At 42.2% G+C, this 16,802-nt stretch overlaps 1 protein-coding gene across 1 annotated transcript in view; it reads right to left on the reverse strand.

Moving 5' to 3' along the window:
- Nucleotides 1-16,802, reverse strand: part of LOC113407468 (putative ferric-chelate reductase 1) — a 41,962-nt gene that overhangs the window by 20,564 nt on the left and 4,596 nt on the right. Inside the window, exons 2-7 of the mRNA XM_026656030.1 lie at nucleotides 14,023-14,221; nucleotides 12,939-13,075; nucleotides 11,076-11,167; nucleotides 10,536-10,620; nucleotides 3,455-3,640; nucleotides 827-928 (exon numbers count right to left, since the gene is read on the reverse strand). Coding sequence (XP_026511815.1) covers nucleotides 827-928; nucleotides 3,455-3,640; nucleotides 10,536-10,620; nucleotides 11,076-11,167; nucleotides 12,939-13,075; nucleotides 14,023-14,221 — 801 coding nt within the window. The remainder of the gene's footprint in view (nucleotides 1-826; nucleotides 929-3,454; nucleotides 3,641-10,535; nucleotides 10,621-11,075; nucleotides 11,168-12,938; nucleotides 13,076-14,022; nucleotides 14,222-16,802) is intronic.

Raw genomic sequence — 16,802 nt, forward strand, 5'->3', positions numbered from 1 at the left:
GAGCTGCAGGTGGCCATGCCTGCAGACGGTCAATGTAAACAAACTGTCTCGCGGTCTGCTAGCAGATTACCCTGATGGGCCATGTGCGCCCGTGGGCTGCCCACCACTGGCTTAGGGTCTCATTCCCCTGGACACTCATATCAATGTAAATTAGGAGTAACTAGAAAGAAGTCAGTGAGGTCAACTAGAGTATAGTTAATAGTAGATATTCATAACTGATATACAAAAGCATGAAATCTCTGATGTAGCATATTCCAGAAGATATATTGATTATTCCTTTGCTAATAATTTTTTTTTCTGATATAAGTACTAAAAAAGTAAAACCAACATTTATACACTTGTCTTAATTTTTTTTTAAATGTACTTTTTCCCACTCTGCTGCAGGAGGCATAAACAACATGATTCTGTTTACTAGGTTTACATTTTTGATTAGTTAAATGTTTAGCAGAATATTACTTGATTTAAGTTTTACTGCATAAATCAATGGCTGATCCACTTTTTTTTCTCTCCTGTCTATCTTGGTCTCTGACTAGCTATTAGTCTTTGCTAATACCAACTCAGAGCAGAGCCAGGAGAAAAGCTAATGTAGATGAAAATATGTAGATGGTCCAAATCAATTTTAAGGGATAAACTCTGTTCAGAGCAAAGTTATACTGCTAGCTTTCGATACGATAGTTCACAGTTTGATAATCTTATCATCCTGTCTGGAATTCAGCACTGATATTGTAGCTCAGCAACAACTCTGGAATAAAAAGCATGCAACAGTAAAAAATATGAAATAGCGTTATTCTACACATACATACAACATAATCTGGAATTAAATTACCAGAGACAAACTGTTGGGACTAGTTCGTCCAGTTGAAAAGGCATGTTGAACTTCTATTTGTCCTGTTGCATTCTTACCACAGATATAAATGTCGTCATTCCCCTGGAAAAGCACAGATTTGCCCATGTCAGTGGTGATTGAGTAAAGCTGCATGCAGATCTTACACAGGGAAATCTCACACAAACTTTGACTGGAGTTTCAGGTGCACCAAGACTATGGAACTGAGCACCATCATAGTAATAAAATCAAAACCCAAACGATATTTGAGGGTACCGCTACATTAGAGACAATTGGCATATGGTCCAGTAGCTTTGCACCTTAAATATAATCTTCCATTCAGTTTCTTGCAAAGGAGCAATAGTTAGAGCATGTGTATAGCATGTTCCACTCTCATCACACAAGCCTTTTTTCCACTGTAGCTCTAAAGAAGCCACTGCAACAATGATCTCCCTTTACAAATAACCTTTCATTCCAATCTAAGGCACGTATGCTTTAAAAGATCTCTGTAACTAAAGTAAGTCAGTGTACCTGGAGGAACTACATCATCAGCTTTTCATTTTGGGGAAAAAAATGCCAAAAAGATGTTTTTATATTTTTTTCCACCACTTTTCACATGTCTGTGTTAAAAATGCAGTTTATTGATCAAGGCCAGATTTTAAACCATGAAAGCTTAAAGTTAGGTTCCTAAATCCATATGTTGGTACTTATATAAATGGCCAAGCACCCAGTGAATTCAATGGGAGGCAGCTCAGAACTTCTGAAAATTTGTCTACTCAGAACGTGATTTAGCAAAACACTTGAGCATGTTAACTTAAGTGCTTTGCTAAATTGGAGTCTTATTTAGGTGCATAACTTTAGACTCCTATTTTTGAAAATCTTGTCCCGCAGCTGTTTGAGTTGCAGATGTCCATAACACTATACTTTAACAAAACAAGAAAAAAAAAAGATTATTGGGATGTATCACTCAAAGGATGTAGTGCCACGTCAGCACACAGCAAACACAATGGTAATCAAGTTCCCTAATAGTAAGATATGAGTTACGTTTAAAGGCCAAATTCTGTATTGATTCAGACTGATACCCCATTCAAATTGACTTCAGAGTGTAAGTGCTGAATTGGGTGATAGAATTATAACTATGGAGCAGAAAAATATCAAGAAAAATGAAATCTCATAAACAATACCAATTAACTGGAATTTGTATCTGGGGTGCACAGAACTGTAATATTATAACAGTGTTTGTTATTCAGGTAATGTGCTACCGTGCTTCATGATTTCTTAGAATTTTGAAATATTATAGATGACAATTTCCTAACTCAAAAAAATTGACGCATCCAACATGGGGGAATTCCATACTAGACCTTATAATGACACATAAAGAGGAACTGATCACAGAATTAAAAATTAATGGTAGCATAGGTACAAGTGATCATAAGTTGATCACATTAATAATGTGAAAAAAGAATAAAGTACAGACCAATAATATATATTCTTGGTACTTTAAACAGGCCAATTTCACAAAGTTGAAAGCAATTATGGGCCAAATCAGCTAGGAAGAAGAATGTTATCAGAAAAAGGGAAATGATAATTGGGAATTATCTGGATTAGAGGGGAAGTGAAGGCAGCTATAAAATCTAAAACAAATGGAAGAAAGGGGAAGTTGATAGTAATGAATATAAATCAGAAGCAAGGAATTATACAACACTGAAAAGGGAAACAAAGGGACACAGAAAAATATGTAGCCATTAGAGTTAAGGATAATAAGGTGTTTCGTAATTGAATTAGGAACAAAAAGAATCCTAACAATGATATTTTCCCATTGCTAGATGGAAATGGTAGAATTATCATTAGTAATGCAGAAAAGGCAGAAGTGTTCAATAAACATTTCTGTTCTGTATTTGGGGAAAGAATAGCTGATGCAGTTATATTAGATGATGATGATGATAATAATAATAACACTCTTTCCATTCCATTGGTATCTAATGAGGATGCTAACAGCAGCTACTAAAGTTATACATTTTAAAATCAGCATGCCCAGATAATTCACACCCAAGAGTTTTAAAAGAGTTGGCTGAGAACCCTGCTGGACCATTAATGTTGATTTTCAATAAGTCTTGGATCACTGGGAAGTTCCAGAAGCCTGGAAGAAAGCTGGTGTTGTGCCAATATTTAAAAAGTGTAAATAGTATAACCCCAGTAATTATAGGTCTATCAGTCTGACACAATCCAATGACTAGACAAATTGAGACTGGAAATAAAGTGTAAATTTTAGGTTAATTAACCACTGGAACAATTTACCAAGTGTCATGGCGGTCCTTCATCATTGACATCTTTTAAATCAAGATGGAATGTTTTTCTAAATGATATGTACTAGGAATTAATTTAAGGAAGTTCTATGCCCTGTGTTATACAGGAGGGCAGAAGAGATGATCAGATAGGTCCATTCTGGCCTTGGAATCTGAATAATCAACACTCTTACAAGCTTTGCTAAACATAGTGGAACTCTCCTGCTCTACAGGTCTCCCCTTTCTCTCCACTGTAATCACTGAATAGTTTGTTGTCAAGTTTCCGCAGTTTGCAAAACAGAACTTTGTTGTTGTTCCAATAGTGTATTCAGTGATAGTATCTTACCATTTGTGTATCATCAGAAAACCCAATGGCTATATATCCATCAGAAAGGCCGCTCATTTCAAATTTAAAAGCATCACCACCTAGTGACTCAGAAGACATGAAATAACAATTTGGATCATCCAGATTACACCCAGTGGGACTGATGAAACAGAACTTCTGTGTGCCACAGCCTTCACGTCCAGAGGTCTGTAATTTGCAACAACATGAAAAACTATTAGATTGTAAATTAATTTACCAATATTAATTAGGCAATATTATCTAAATGAAGCTACAGTCTCCTATTTACCAAACCAAAACCTCACTTTCAACTCTTCAGCTGTTAGGAGAAAGAAAATAGGTGGATCTATATGTAGAACTGTTGCCACCTTAAAGAACATTAAATACCACCATATCCCCTTATGCTTATGCTTATGCTTATGCTTATGCTTATGCTTGGGGGGGAGAGGGATAGCTCAGTGGTTTGAGCATTAGCCTGCTAAACCCAGGGTTGTGAGTTCAATTCTTGAGAGGGCCACTTAGGGATCTGGGGCAAAATCAAAATTGGTCCTGCTAGTGAAGGCAGGGGGCTGGACTCAAGGTCCCTTCCAGTTCTAGGAGATGGGATATCTCCATTAATTTAATTTATTTTATTTATTTAATAGGGAGTAACTGTGTATCTCAGATATTTTGTTGTTGTAACTCTGGGGAGATGCTGGCTTTTGGATTGCCACCAACTCTTCAGCTGTTTGGAACATTTCCCTCTTTTTTATTCTCTTCTTCCTTGCCACTTCCTTATTCAGGGTTGGCATGACCATATCTATTGGACAAGCTCCATGTTTTATGGAAATATGCTTATGAGTGTGAATATAATGTAACTGGAATATGCTTTATGCAAAAGGTATCTTGTAAGGTATCATTACAAAGCTTATAATCTACTGAGTGTGTTCATCCTATTGGTAGGTATGTATCATTCTTGTATCTGAAGCTAGAAATATGAAGTATAACTCTGAAGTCCTATTGTAATTATGCAAAGCGTGGGCCATTAATGGTGGTTTGGAAGCTTGATACAACCAATTGTCCTAGTCAATGGGAGCTAAATGGCTCTGTTTACTTGCAAACCTCCCTGAGTATATGCGGGCCAGCCCTGGAAGAATGAGGTCTCACAGGATATGTGACCAGGTCACAGGATACCGGAATCCATCTTAAACCTGGTCCTTTTCCATTTAGAAGGAGGGGCAGGGATCCAGAGAGACAAAGGGTTCCTGCCTTGTGCCAAAGCTATAAAAGGAGGTGGAGCAGAACAAGGGGGGCTGCCAGTCATGAGAAAACCCCTAGTGACCACCTGAGCTGGAACTAACAAGGACTGTACCAGGGGAAAGGATTGGACCCAGACTAGGAAGGACTCTAGTCTGTGAAAGAAGCTTACTGGAACATCTCTGAGGGTGGGATTTACCTGTAACCAGTTTCTTAATGTATTAAGCTTAGACTTGCGTGCTTTTGCTTTATTTTGCTTGTGACTTACTTTGTTCTGTCTGTTATTACTTGAACCATTTAAATCCTACTTTTTATACTTAATAAAATAACTTTTGTTTATTAATTAACCCAGAGTAAGTGATTAATACCTGGGGGAGCAAACAGCTGTAGATATCTCTCTCTCAGTGCTATAGAGGGCGGACAATTTATGAGTTTACCCTGTATAAGCTTTATATAGAGTAAAATGGATTTATTTGGGGTTTGGATCCCATTGGAAACTGGGTGTCTGGGTGCTGGAGATAGGTGACCTGCTGAGCAGTTTTTGGTTAAAGTCTGCAGTTTTGGGTGCGTGGGCAAGACCTGGATCTGTGTTGCAACAGGCTAGTGTGTCTGGCTCAACAAGGCAGGGTTCCGGAGTCCCAAGCTGGCAGGGGAAACAGGCTCAGAGGTAACTTCAGCACGACAGGTGACAGTCCCAAGGGGGTCTCTGTGACCGAACCCGTCACACAACCATATTTCCCTATGCTTAGAATAGGGAGTAACTGTGTATCTCAGATATTTTGTTGTTGTAACTCTGGGGAGATGCTGGCTTTTGGATTGCCTGCAACTCTGCAGCTGTTTGGAACATTTTCCTCTTTTATCCTCTTCTTCTTCCTTGCCACTTCCTTATTCAGGGTTGGCGTGACCATATCTATTGGACAAGCTTTCCAGGTTGGCTGTTCAAGCCTGACATCCTTGGTATGAAACTGGAGTTTCCCTGCTCCTAGGTGAGCTGCCTACCAAACTCCACTTGCCCCAGCAAGGCTTGTTTTCAGGCAGTCTTTATTTGCCTTGATGTCTTTGTCATGGGACCTCTGTGGCATTTTATAGAGGTAGCCCCGGCACCAGCCACCCCACCACACCCTGTTCAGAGATGCTGCCAGTTGGTCTGCAACTGCTTATTGGATATTTGCAGCTGTCCTGCATCTACAGGATGTTCCCCTAACTGCTACCTGGGGACATGCCTGATGGGAGATGATTACTCCTTCACAGGTTCCTACATTCTATCCGTAACCCCTAAAACAAATAATTTTTAGACAAGAATTTAACACGCTAGAAGTGGTTTTGATACACCTTTTAGTTTATGCTATAGATTTCAGTCTTGGCAAGGGGCAGGCATGGGCCAGGAGCAGGCTGTCACAGCCTGCCAAAGAGCAATGGAGGCTCCAGAGCACCTCCATGCCCAATGCCTGCAGGATGGAAGGGGTTCCTGAAATAGAAGGCAGAGCCTATGGACCAGCTGCTAAGCCAGGCTACATCCTCTGGAACCCATCTAACCCCTGCTCTGGTAGAGGGGAATGGTTCTAGTCCTCCTTTAAATCAGGAAGGCTAATGGATCCAGGGGAGATGGTTCCCCACTCCCTTCCTTAATTTTTATTTCTTATTTTAAAAAGTATAAACATAAAAAGTTGTTAAATAGTAATGTGAATATTCATGTTAGTTTTATTTGTCTGTTGTTCTTTGGGGCCTACAGTATTGCCAACCCCAAATGTTCAAAAATCATGAATCAGGCTCATCAAAAATCATGAGATTGGCTTTAAAATCACAAGATTACATAAAAATGATAGATCTGGAGTTCTTTTTATTTTCCTTCTGCTTTTTGAGTCTTTAGGGTGCACTGGGATCACATTACTCCATAGACAAAAGAGCTAGACGCAGGGCCGGTGCTACCATTTAGGCCAACTAGGCAGTTGCCTAGGGCACCAAGATTTGGGGGTGCCAAAAAGCGGTGCCCCCATTTTTTTTTTTACAGTGGCCACTGCACTGGGAGGGAGAGGGAGTCTGAGCCGCCGGCAGGCAGCCCAGGGGTTCCCCGGGTCAGAGCTGCCGCACGGATCCCCGGGCTGGGGGGTGGGGAGCTGCCGCACAGCTCCCCAGGCTGGGGAGGGGAGCTGCCGCAGGGGGGCGCCTCAGGGTGGAGGGGGGTATGGGGAGCTGCCGCAGGGCTGGGGGCCGCAAGGTGGAAGTTTCGCCTAGGGCGTGAAACTTCCTTGCACCGGCCCGGGCTAGAAGCTTACTTTTTCTTTAAGAATGAAGGCTGAAATAATCAGAACTGGGGCTTTAAAGAAAATAATTATCATGAGACTTGACAAAATCATGAGAGTTGGCAACACTGGGCCTAGAACACCATCTCCAACATAATTGCCCTGCATTACTAGAGTATGAAGATGGCTCTTAGCCACACACATTACAACTCTGTGTGGCTTCCATGTATAAACAACACTGCTGCCACATGGCTCATTTAGCGTCCTGCAGGGGCCTCCTTTCTGCTCCCTAACAGTGTGTGATGCTGCTGCTGACTCCTGACTGCATACAGTATTCACTTGCATTGTGCGTGTGATATTACTGACACCCACAACTGCTACACTTTGCTTAGAGTCTTTTCCTCCTGCTTTGGCCCGTGGGGGCAGGTATTCCCAATCCCTGCTCATCACTCCTTCATTATGCCCCCAAAAACAACTTAATGAAACTGTTCTAGAGCCAACCTCTCATTTTAAACACACCTTTGTTTTATTTAGGAAACTGATTTCTAAAACAACAAATGGGAAATTTCAACCATAAATTCTACTATTGATCATGGGCTCGTACAGGTGATCCAAAATCCTTCCAGTACATTGCACCCACCTACTCTGGGGTTTCTACACTGAAACCAGTGCCAGACCAGATGTGAGAGAAATTAAAAAAAAACTGTGTTGACTTGTTGACAGGAACTCACTGACTAATTAACAAATCTAATCTAGTGGGATCCGACCCATGCGTGGTTTTCACATTCACTTTGTTTTTTAAATACAGTAACTCCTCACTTAACATTGTAGTTATGTTCCTGAAAAATGCAACTTTAAGTGAAACGATGTTAAACTAATCCAATTTTCCCATAAGATTTAATGTAAATGCGGGGGGTTAGGTTCCAAGGAAATTTTTTTGGGGCAGACAAAAGGCATTATATACTGTACTGTGGTGGGGAGGTGCCCCTGGCTTACCCCTGGGGCTCAGGGCTGGTGGTGCAGGGTCTGGGAGGGAGTTAGGGTGCGGGAGGGCGCTCAGGGTGGGGGTGCGGGAGGAGGCTCAGGGCTGGAGCAGGCAGGAGGTGCAGAGCACTTACCTGGGGCAGCTCCTGTTTGGTGCAGGGGGTGTGCAGGTGGCTCTGCACAGTGCAGCACTGCCCCCATGGCCATGATTCTGTGAGCGGTCCCCTCCTTCCTGTCAGGCAGGGCCACCCGGAATGCAGGGGCTTTAGGGGCTGCAGGGCCCTGGGCTAAGGGGGCCCCGGGGCCCTGGCCTGCAGCTCTAAAACCCCTTTTGGAATGCGGCCCTGCGAGCACAGGCCGGAGGACTCAGGAGGAGCAGGGGCAGCCACGCAGCCAGCGGCCGGAGAGAAGTGGCTCTTTTCCCTCAGGGTCTTCCCATCAGGATGTGCTTCTGGGGAAGCCAGTTTCTATTCACTTGGATGAATGATAGTCTCTCCTCATTCCCTGGGGAGAGTCGTGTACCTGTCAGAGACTATACTGCCCGGTGCACTAAAGAGGTGCTCCAAATGCCGGCGTGATGGTGGATAGGAGAGGTGGGCGACAGTCAGCTGATGCAATGCTGGTCGCACATCCCTCTTCAACTGCCAGCAGTGAAGAGTGTCGGAGCCTCCTGGTGGGGATGATGCTGTGGCCTATGTTTTGGAGAGCCACAAGCAATGACTTCAGCCACCATACTTCCCAGGTGATTTTTAAAGTAGGTTATGGCTGCCTCAGCATCCCTGTTATCTGAGATGAAGGAAGCCATGGTGCTTTCAATCAGGGGTTGAGACATGTTGCCATCAAATACTGCTGCTTCTCCTTGATGGCTTGGAGATGGCAATTACCCAGAAGAGCAGACAGCACGACTCCCCAGTGCTTTTGCTCTGTTGATGGAAGAGGGTCTCCATGTGTCAGTTCTCTCTCCAGCAGGCACAGCAAGGGAATTTCTTGGCTGATTCCCACATCACTCCCTCTGACCAGCTATATAGCCTCACCAAAATGCCATTGGATGTTGATTAGCTTCTAGAGCAGTCAGCAGAAGGGTGACAAGTGGAGGCTGGTGTTTGTCTATGCTTGTGTGGGCCCATGGATGTACAACACTTGCACAGCTTCTCAGTGCTTAAAAGTTGGGGGAAGTTGCCAGGGGTCAGTCCCTCGGCCAAAAATAAATAAGTAAATACAAATTGAGCCAGGCCACTTGAAGCACAGTCTTACCAAAACTGCTGCTCCCCGGTTGTGATGACTCCCCACTTTTAGCTTTTCTCTCTGCCCATACAGACATTCCAGCAGGTAAAAGATGGCCTTCCATCTGGTCACCACCTCCTGCTTCATCTGGTGGCCTGGCAGAAAGAGTGAGCCTGTGGCTGTGTAAGGTTGTGTCACACTTCCCAGAATCGGCTGATGTGGCTGCAGATCTTCCTGGTTGTTGAGAGCAGTGCCTGGACTGGGCATCCTCTTTCAGAAATTCCCTTACAAACCAGACTGAGGCAGAGAGCAAGGCAAGGAACATGCTGGAAACTAAAATCATGCACAGCCTTTGTGATATTTAATTCACTGTTTGCTGCCACAACTTCAGCAGAGAGAGCGAGGGGCCTTAGCCACTCCTCTGAGAGAGCACACAGGTTCTCCATGTCCCTGCAAGTGTGCGGCTGTTCAAAATCACCCCCCTCCAGTGAGGTATGCTGCTGACTGAGGGCATACTTGTTGCCTGTGCTGCTGCTGCTTCTGCTAACATAGTCAGTTGCCTGACCACCGGTCCACATATCAATGGTGAGTTGCAACCCCCTACCTTCAGAATTACCCAGGACATGCTGCACTAAAAAAAAAGCAATGGAGACAGATGACTTGAAGCTTTAAAATTCAGCTGGTGCGACTATTTGGTCACACTAAGTCCTGTATGTTTGATTGCCTTCTGAGGATTAGAGAGAGAGTAGAGACAGAAGAGCCTTTAGCAGGGCCCGCTAATCTAGTTCTGTACTGAATGGATGGCATTGGTAGAAATGGACTGGAGGTTCCGCACATCACCTCTGAGTATTAAGGCAGCAGTTTAAAGAATAGACCCTCCAGGTGGACTGTGACAGCGACAGAAATCTGAGGGAATGCCATGAGTGCAGACAGGAGGGTTTCTGTACATGAAAACTAATTTAATTGGTTTGAGATAGGTCTGGTTCAGACAGAGGCTATACAATCTTTCCTCATGTAGCTCTATCAAATCACCTCAATCCTGGTCTACAACATCTTTGCTATTACCCTTCTCGGTCTCTCTTAAATTAAGACCGACAATTGCAGATTTTGTCCAAGAGGCAACTGCTATAATAGTTATAATTTACAATTAAGTAAAACTACCATCATTATCATAAAGGTATTTAAAATGGACTAAAAGCAAATTAAACATCTAAGTTTAAATATAGTTTACAGTATTTGATTAGAAAACATAATAATCTTTGAAGGAGTTTAGCTCTAATAAAACCTCTCACCAAAAGTTTCCTGGAAAAATTGCCCCAAATTCATTCATATGATTCACTGTTATGTATATTTGTGAAACAATATATTCACAATAATATCAAAATGAAACAACTTACTGAGTCAACGGAGGAACTGGAAGACACAAGAGTTTGACTTCTGACATTAGCCCAGAAAACACTCACATTCTGAACAACAGTTGCTCTGGAAACAAAACAAAACAAACACCACACACATCGTTTTGAACCATTATTTGGGGAAATGTTCTGATAAGGCACCAGTAATGTTTCTAGATATATGATAGACATCTTGCTGGCAGTAATCAATACTGACTTTTTCAAATAGACAGAGGCATTTACCTTCAGAGATGGAAGTGGGATTTAATTTTAAGGGTGTTCATTGTTTGGGAAAACATTGTTCAGTAACTACTTATGATAAGACAAAACTATGAAAAGATGAAACCTCATCTTGCCAGCATATCTTAAAAGTATTAGAAATGAAACAAAGGCCAGGAGGTACTAAAAATGATGGGTAAATCTCAAATCACTGTCAGTACAATATTGCTAAGGGTAAGTCCTTTGCAAAATCTAACAGATTTTATTCCTTCTGCAAATTAATTTGTTTATGAAATGTTAGTATATTAGGAATCATAAATGTACCTGAATTGTACGTTTCCTGTGCCTGATGGTGCTACCCAAATTGCTGTTACATTTTGCTTGCTGTTGCGATCTGTGTGACTCATTGAAGAATTCTGCAATTAAAAACCAAGGCGAATGCTCAAATGAAAGAAAGTAATGCACTTTTCCCCCTGAAATATCATGAGGTCCTCCTCTCGTTGAAGCAGTGATCCAGGATATTAACTGGTTCAAGCTGGCTGACTTTTAGAGCTTCCACTCATCCTTTCATTCTGAGCCAGCTATTCCCTTTGAACAGTACAGTGTTCTTCCCATAGGGTGACCAGACAGCAAGTATGAAAAATCGGGACGGGGGGGGGGGGGGGGGGGAGGGAAGGGGAAGGCAGGCAGTTTCCTCTGACACCATTATATTGCTGAGTGACCAGCAGCTATTGGGCTGGAAAGAAAAATACAAAGTCCCCTGTCCAGTGGCCAGAGGGGCAAGAATCCTACAGTGGCTCCCAAACATTTATCTCCTCCCTTGACAGTAAAAACATCTAACCCAAACTGCCTTCTCTTTGAAGATAATCCTTAAACTCTTTCAATTGCAATTGCCTGAAATCAAAGATAAGTAGGTGGAATCACAGGGGTATGTTCCCCATTAATGCTGTAACACCTAGACCTGGTAGCTAAGTTCAAAGAAGCACTTTGAATCTGAATGGAGGCCACAGTGCTAGAAAACAAGATTAGCTACATACCTAGTAATTGTGCTTTTTCACGGAAATAGGAAACAACATGCATGATTTTAATATGCAATTGTTTACACTCACTCTGAAACATGACAAAAAAAAATACTCCGCTTGGTTCTCTGGGCCCAGATGATTTGCAAAGCTGGCTGTTAGAACAAACTAGGCACATTTGATGCAGAAATCACTGAGACACAAATCTGGATCCCCAAGATGCAGTTCTCAGGGCTTGTCTACACTTAGGGTACGTCTATACTTACCTCCAGGTTTGGCGGTAAGCAATCGATCTTCTGGGATCGATTTATCGCGTCTTGTCTAGACGCGATAAATCGATCCCGGAAGTGCTCGCTGTCGACACCGGTACTCCTGCTCCGCGAGAGGAGTACGCGGAGTCGACGGGGAGCCTGCCTGCCGTGTGTGGACCCACGGTAAGTACCTTGTAGTTTGAACTAAGATACTTCGACTTCAGCTACGTTATTCACGTAGCTGAAGTTGCGTATCTTAGTTCGAACTGGGGGGTTAGTGTGGACCAGCCCATAGAGTAATTATTCCAGAAAAACTCCACGAGTCAAGTTTTTTCAACAATGACAAAAGGCTTTTCAAAGGCAAATACCAAAAGAATTTTTTGATTAAATGAAAAAAAATTAGTTTTGTTTTAAATCAAATAGTTTTGTAATTTGGTTTCATTTTCAACCCTCCCCCCATCAGTTTTTTTGTTAGTTTGTTTTCTCCCCGTCCCCTTTTTTCCTCTTATAGGGGAAACAAAAAAGGGAGAGGGGGAAACCAAGAAAGAGGAGTGGGGGAGCACTCAAACCCAGAAACTTTCCTGCTTTTCAAAAACTGAAATTTCTGTTTTAAAATTTTGAAATATTTTGAAAACATTTAAAAAGTATTTCCCACAAAAACTGTTACCTTTGCAAACCAGCCCTATTTGTTATTACTTTCACAGACATTAGTCTACATCACAGAAAAACTAGCATATATCTTTTATTTTTAAAGTGATTTAGCACAATTAAACACTTTTTAGAAAACATGAAGCTGCCTCCAGATCACATTTAGTGTCACCTCTAATGCAAAAAGAAAATATTTATCATGTCTTTTACACAATACAAGGAAAATAACTTATGAGTTCAACAAACTAGTTTAAAATGTGACCACATACCTGAACTTGGTTACACAAAAGACCTTGCGTGTTTGGATCTATGATTTGAAAAGTACCAACAATACCATCTCCGCTAACTGCTCGGGCCTGTAGTAAAAATCCTTTAAAAGTGGAATTGTCAATTCCTTGTAGAGTCACTGAGGGAAAAAGATATGGAAGTTACTTAAAATAGTCAATTTAAATATTAGCTACTTGTCACTCACTCTCTGTCATGTCATTGTCTAATAATGATGATGACCTGAAGAAGAGCTCTGTGTAAACTCAAAAGCGTGTCTCTCTCACCAACAGAAATTGATCCAAAGATATTACCTAACCAACCTTGTCTCTCTAATATCCTGGGACTGACATGGCTACAACAACACTGCATACAACATAAGACAGTGAAAGTAATAACCACTTATAGCATCGTTCAGCTTCGTATCACCTTTCTAAGAAATAGTATGGCTTGCTTCCACACCTCTTACTAGACAGACAGACGGTTTGATTCTAGCTGAATTTTGTATTGTTTGTGAAAATGTGTATTGCATTCTGAACATATGAATCTTCATAATGAAGGAAATAAGAATTGCAGACTGAGGATTGGACCCCTTAATTCTGTATTATCAGTTACATACAACAGCAGATTTCCTGCAAGCAGAATGTTTGTAATTTTGTGATCTACAAATACAAAGAACTATATATAAAGGTGAGAGAGAGCTATGTGCTTTTACTTTAGTTATGTAAATACACCTAAAGACCATGAAAGGCACATTCTAAACCTATCTAAAACCAAAAGCAATAAAATAGGACACATGGCTAAATCAAACAGAGATTAACTAGAGGCTTGCAGGAGGTTGTTCCCCTGTGAACAGGGCTCAGTCTTGTCCTATGTTGTTGGAATTCTGAAGGCTAGACTACTGGGGGAGAGCACAAGACATTGTAAAAACTACAGTGGTATTCTGGTTCTGCACAGCACAATGTAATATCACTGAAACAGCCACAGTCAGTGAGCTGAAATAACAAGCCTCTTTGATATTTCTTTAAAAATTTTACATTCATTTAAATCCCATCCAGACACTCCAAATTATTCAAAGTTCTAATTTACCTGTGATCTTGTTTCCTGGGTCAAATGAAGTGCTGGATATGGAGATCCCGTAAGGTGCTGAGGTAGTTTGTGAAACAAAGTTACCATGACTAGGTAACATAGAATCACAAGCTGGGTTGATTTTTCCATCTGGAAAACCAAGGACTCTTGCAGAAAACACCGCACAAAAAAGAGAGAGACAATAAACCCAGTCTTCCATCTGTAGGGAAAAAGAAAACAATTAAAAAACAAACAAACACAGGTACTTGCTGAAAATCTATTTGCACACCAATAGTCGCATTGCAATCCATAGGAATTTTGCATGTGCATGACATGTAGGGTCTGGTTCACTTGCTTTTAATGGAAGTCATTAAGAGTTTCATATTAAGCAAAAAACCCAACTTAATAACATTTTATCAATTTTTCACTCCTAGGTGGCTTCAGACTTCTGATCATACCTAAATAGGACAAACCTGGAAACACTTCCATCTCACAAGATGTGAGACAATATAGGACAATATTTTTTAAACGATTAAAAATCATTATTCTAGAAAGGAATACAATTACAATAATAATACGAATATAAACTTGTTGAAGCAAGACCTTTACACCAACTAGATATCTCATTTCCAAAGTAGGCTTGGTAACACTCTTCAGTCTATATCCACATTCTCAAACAACCACTGAATACTATAATTGGTCCATCAGTTTGGTCAGAAACATATTCTACAGAAAAAACCAACCAACCAATATTCTGTAAGCAGTCCTAAGTGAAGTGTTTTTTGTGACGAAGTGGGGGATTTTCTTATCTTTTCATGGTTTTCCAATGGTTTGCATGCAGAGGGAGTGGGACTCAGTGCCCCTGGGTGTTACTGGTTTAACGAGGTGAGGGGAGAGGGAGTTTGTTGTTGCAGAGGACCGGAGAGGGAACTTGGGACCCCAGCCGATGGACTAGAGGAGGGACACCCCTCACAAAATGATTGTGAGCCCTGGGAGCAAGGGGTAGGCGCGACCGCGTGGTGCTGCCGACTGGGAGAGCAATCTCAGGCAGAAGCCTCCAGCTGGCATGATATTCCAGGCAGGACTGAATCTCCATTACACAAAACTTAAAGAAGAGAATGACCTGGAGTCATTCCCATTTTTGTCCAGGCGCCCCCGACCAACCTCACCAAGGCCAGCCAGGAGCACAAATGTCTGCCCAGGCGCCCCCAACGACCTCACCGAGGCCAGCCAAGAGCACCCACGGGACGACGATGACGGTTACCAGTCATACTGCACCGTCTGCCGTCCGCAAGGCAAGGCAAGGGGATGCTGCTGTGTAGCACTGCAGCACCGCGTCTGCCAGCAGCATCCAGTAGACATACAGTGATAGTGAAAAAAGGCGAGATGATCCTGAAAGCATTGCCAGGCACTCCAGTTAAAAGGTAGGAAACAAAGGGTAGGAATAAATGGTGAGAATGGAGAGAGGTAAATAGGAGTGTTCCCCAAGAGTCTGTACTGGCATCAGTGCTGGTCAACACATTCATAAATAGGATGACCATATTTCCCTATCCTGAATACGGGACACCGGGTAAAATTACTCATATTCAAGCAAGTTCAACAGCAATCAATCAGAACTATGCAGTACAGAAGTTCAAATTAACATCGAGTTGACAGAGCCCGTTAAAAAGAAATACTGAGAGTGATGTTCCCCTGGTGTTATCTGGACCGGAGATCTACTAGGTCACTCTAATCTTCGATTCTGGGAGCCAGCATTACCCTGCTCTGCGGTGAGAACCCCCACTCCCGGGCTGTTCACGCACAGCCTCTAGCATGTAAGCTGCTCCCAGCTACGTGAGTGAGCACTTTTAGCCAGCTGCTGCTTGGATTATGCAACCGAATGGCACTAGCCAATATCTCCAGTCCCAGACACAACCCTAGGAACCTCTGTCTTGCAGTGTCCAGTTATGCCCACTGGATGCTGCAAGCTTATATGAGTTCGTCAATTTAACAAAGAAATTGATATGTACCAAACTTGTTATCTCAAGGGGAGTCTCTGACACACTTCAAACCAAATGCACTGCTTCAGGTAGAATAAACAAACAAATTTATTAACTATAAAAGATAGATTTTAAGTGATGATAGGTCAAAGTGCAACCAGTCAGATGTGGTCCAATGAAATAAAAGCAAAACGCATTCTAAGCTGATCTTAATACTTTCAGTGCCCTTACAAACTTAGATGCATCTCACCACAGGCTGGCTGGTTGCCCTTCAGTCAGGCTCTCCTCTTTGATCAGCGCTTCAGTCACTTGGTGGTGGTATCTGTAGATGGAGATGGCAAACGTCTCTCCCTTTTATCATGTTCTTTCTTCCCTCTTGGCTTTGCCCCCCACCCCTTCAGAGTCAGGTGAGCATTACCTCATCGTAGTCCCAAACTGACCAAGGGAAGGGGGATGACTCACTCAAGAGTCCAACAGATCCTTTGTTGCTGTCTAGGCCCATGTCCTTTGTTCCTATAAGGCTGGGCTGGGTTTGTCCCATACATGCCCTGATGAGGTGTGAACTGCCCCTCTGATCCTGGAGAGTTTTGCCTGAGCTTGTTTTAAGCCATGAGGACACAATTTCAGCCTCATAATTTACATAAATTACAACCTATAGCATTACTATAACAGTGCATCATGAGCCTTCCGAAGACACCCGACATGACAAACTTTGCATTGGATACCACACAATCATATTATAAGGATGAACATGGGGGTGAAAGGTATTCCCCTGAGGTACAGAGTGTCACACTGAGTAGTTGGATTCTTTTTATTTACCTT

Source organism: Terrapene carolina, unplaced genomic scaffold (genome assembly GCF_002925995.2).
Source record: "Terrapene carolina triunguis isolate 2854851 unplaced genomic scaffold, T_m_triunguis-2.0 Scaffold211, whole genome shotgun sequence".
NCBI classification, from domain to species: Eukaryota; Metazoa; Chordata; order Testudines; family Emydidae; genus Terrapene; species Terrapene triunguis.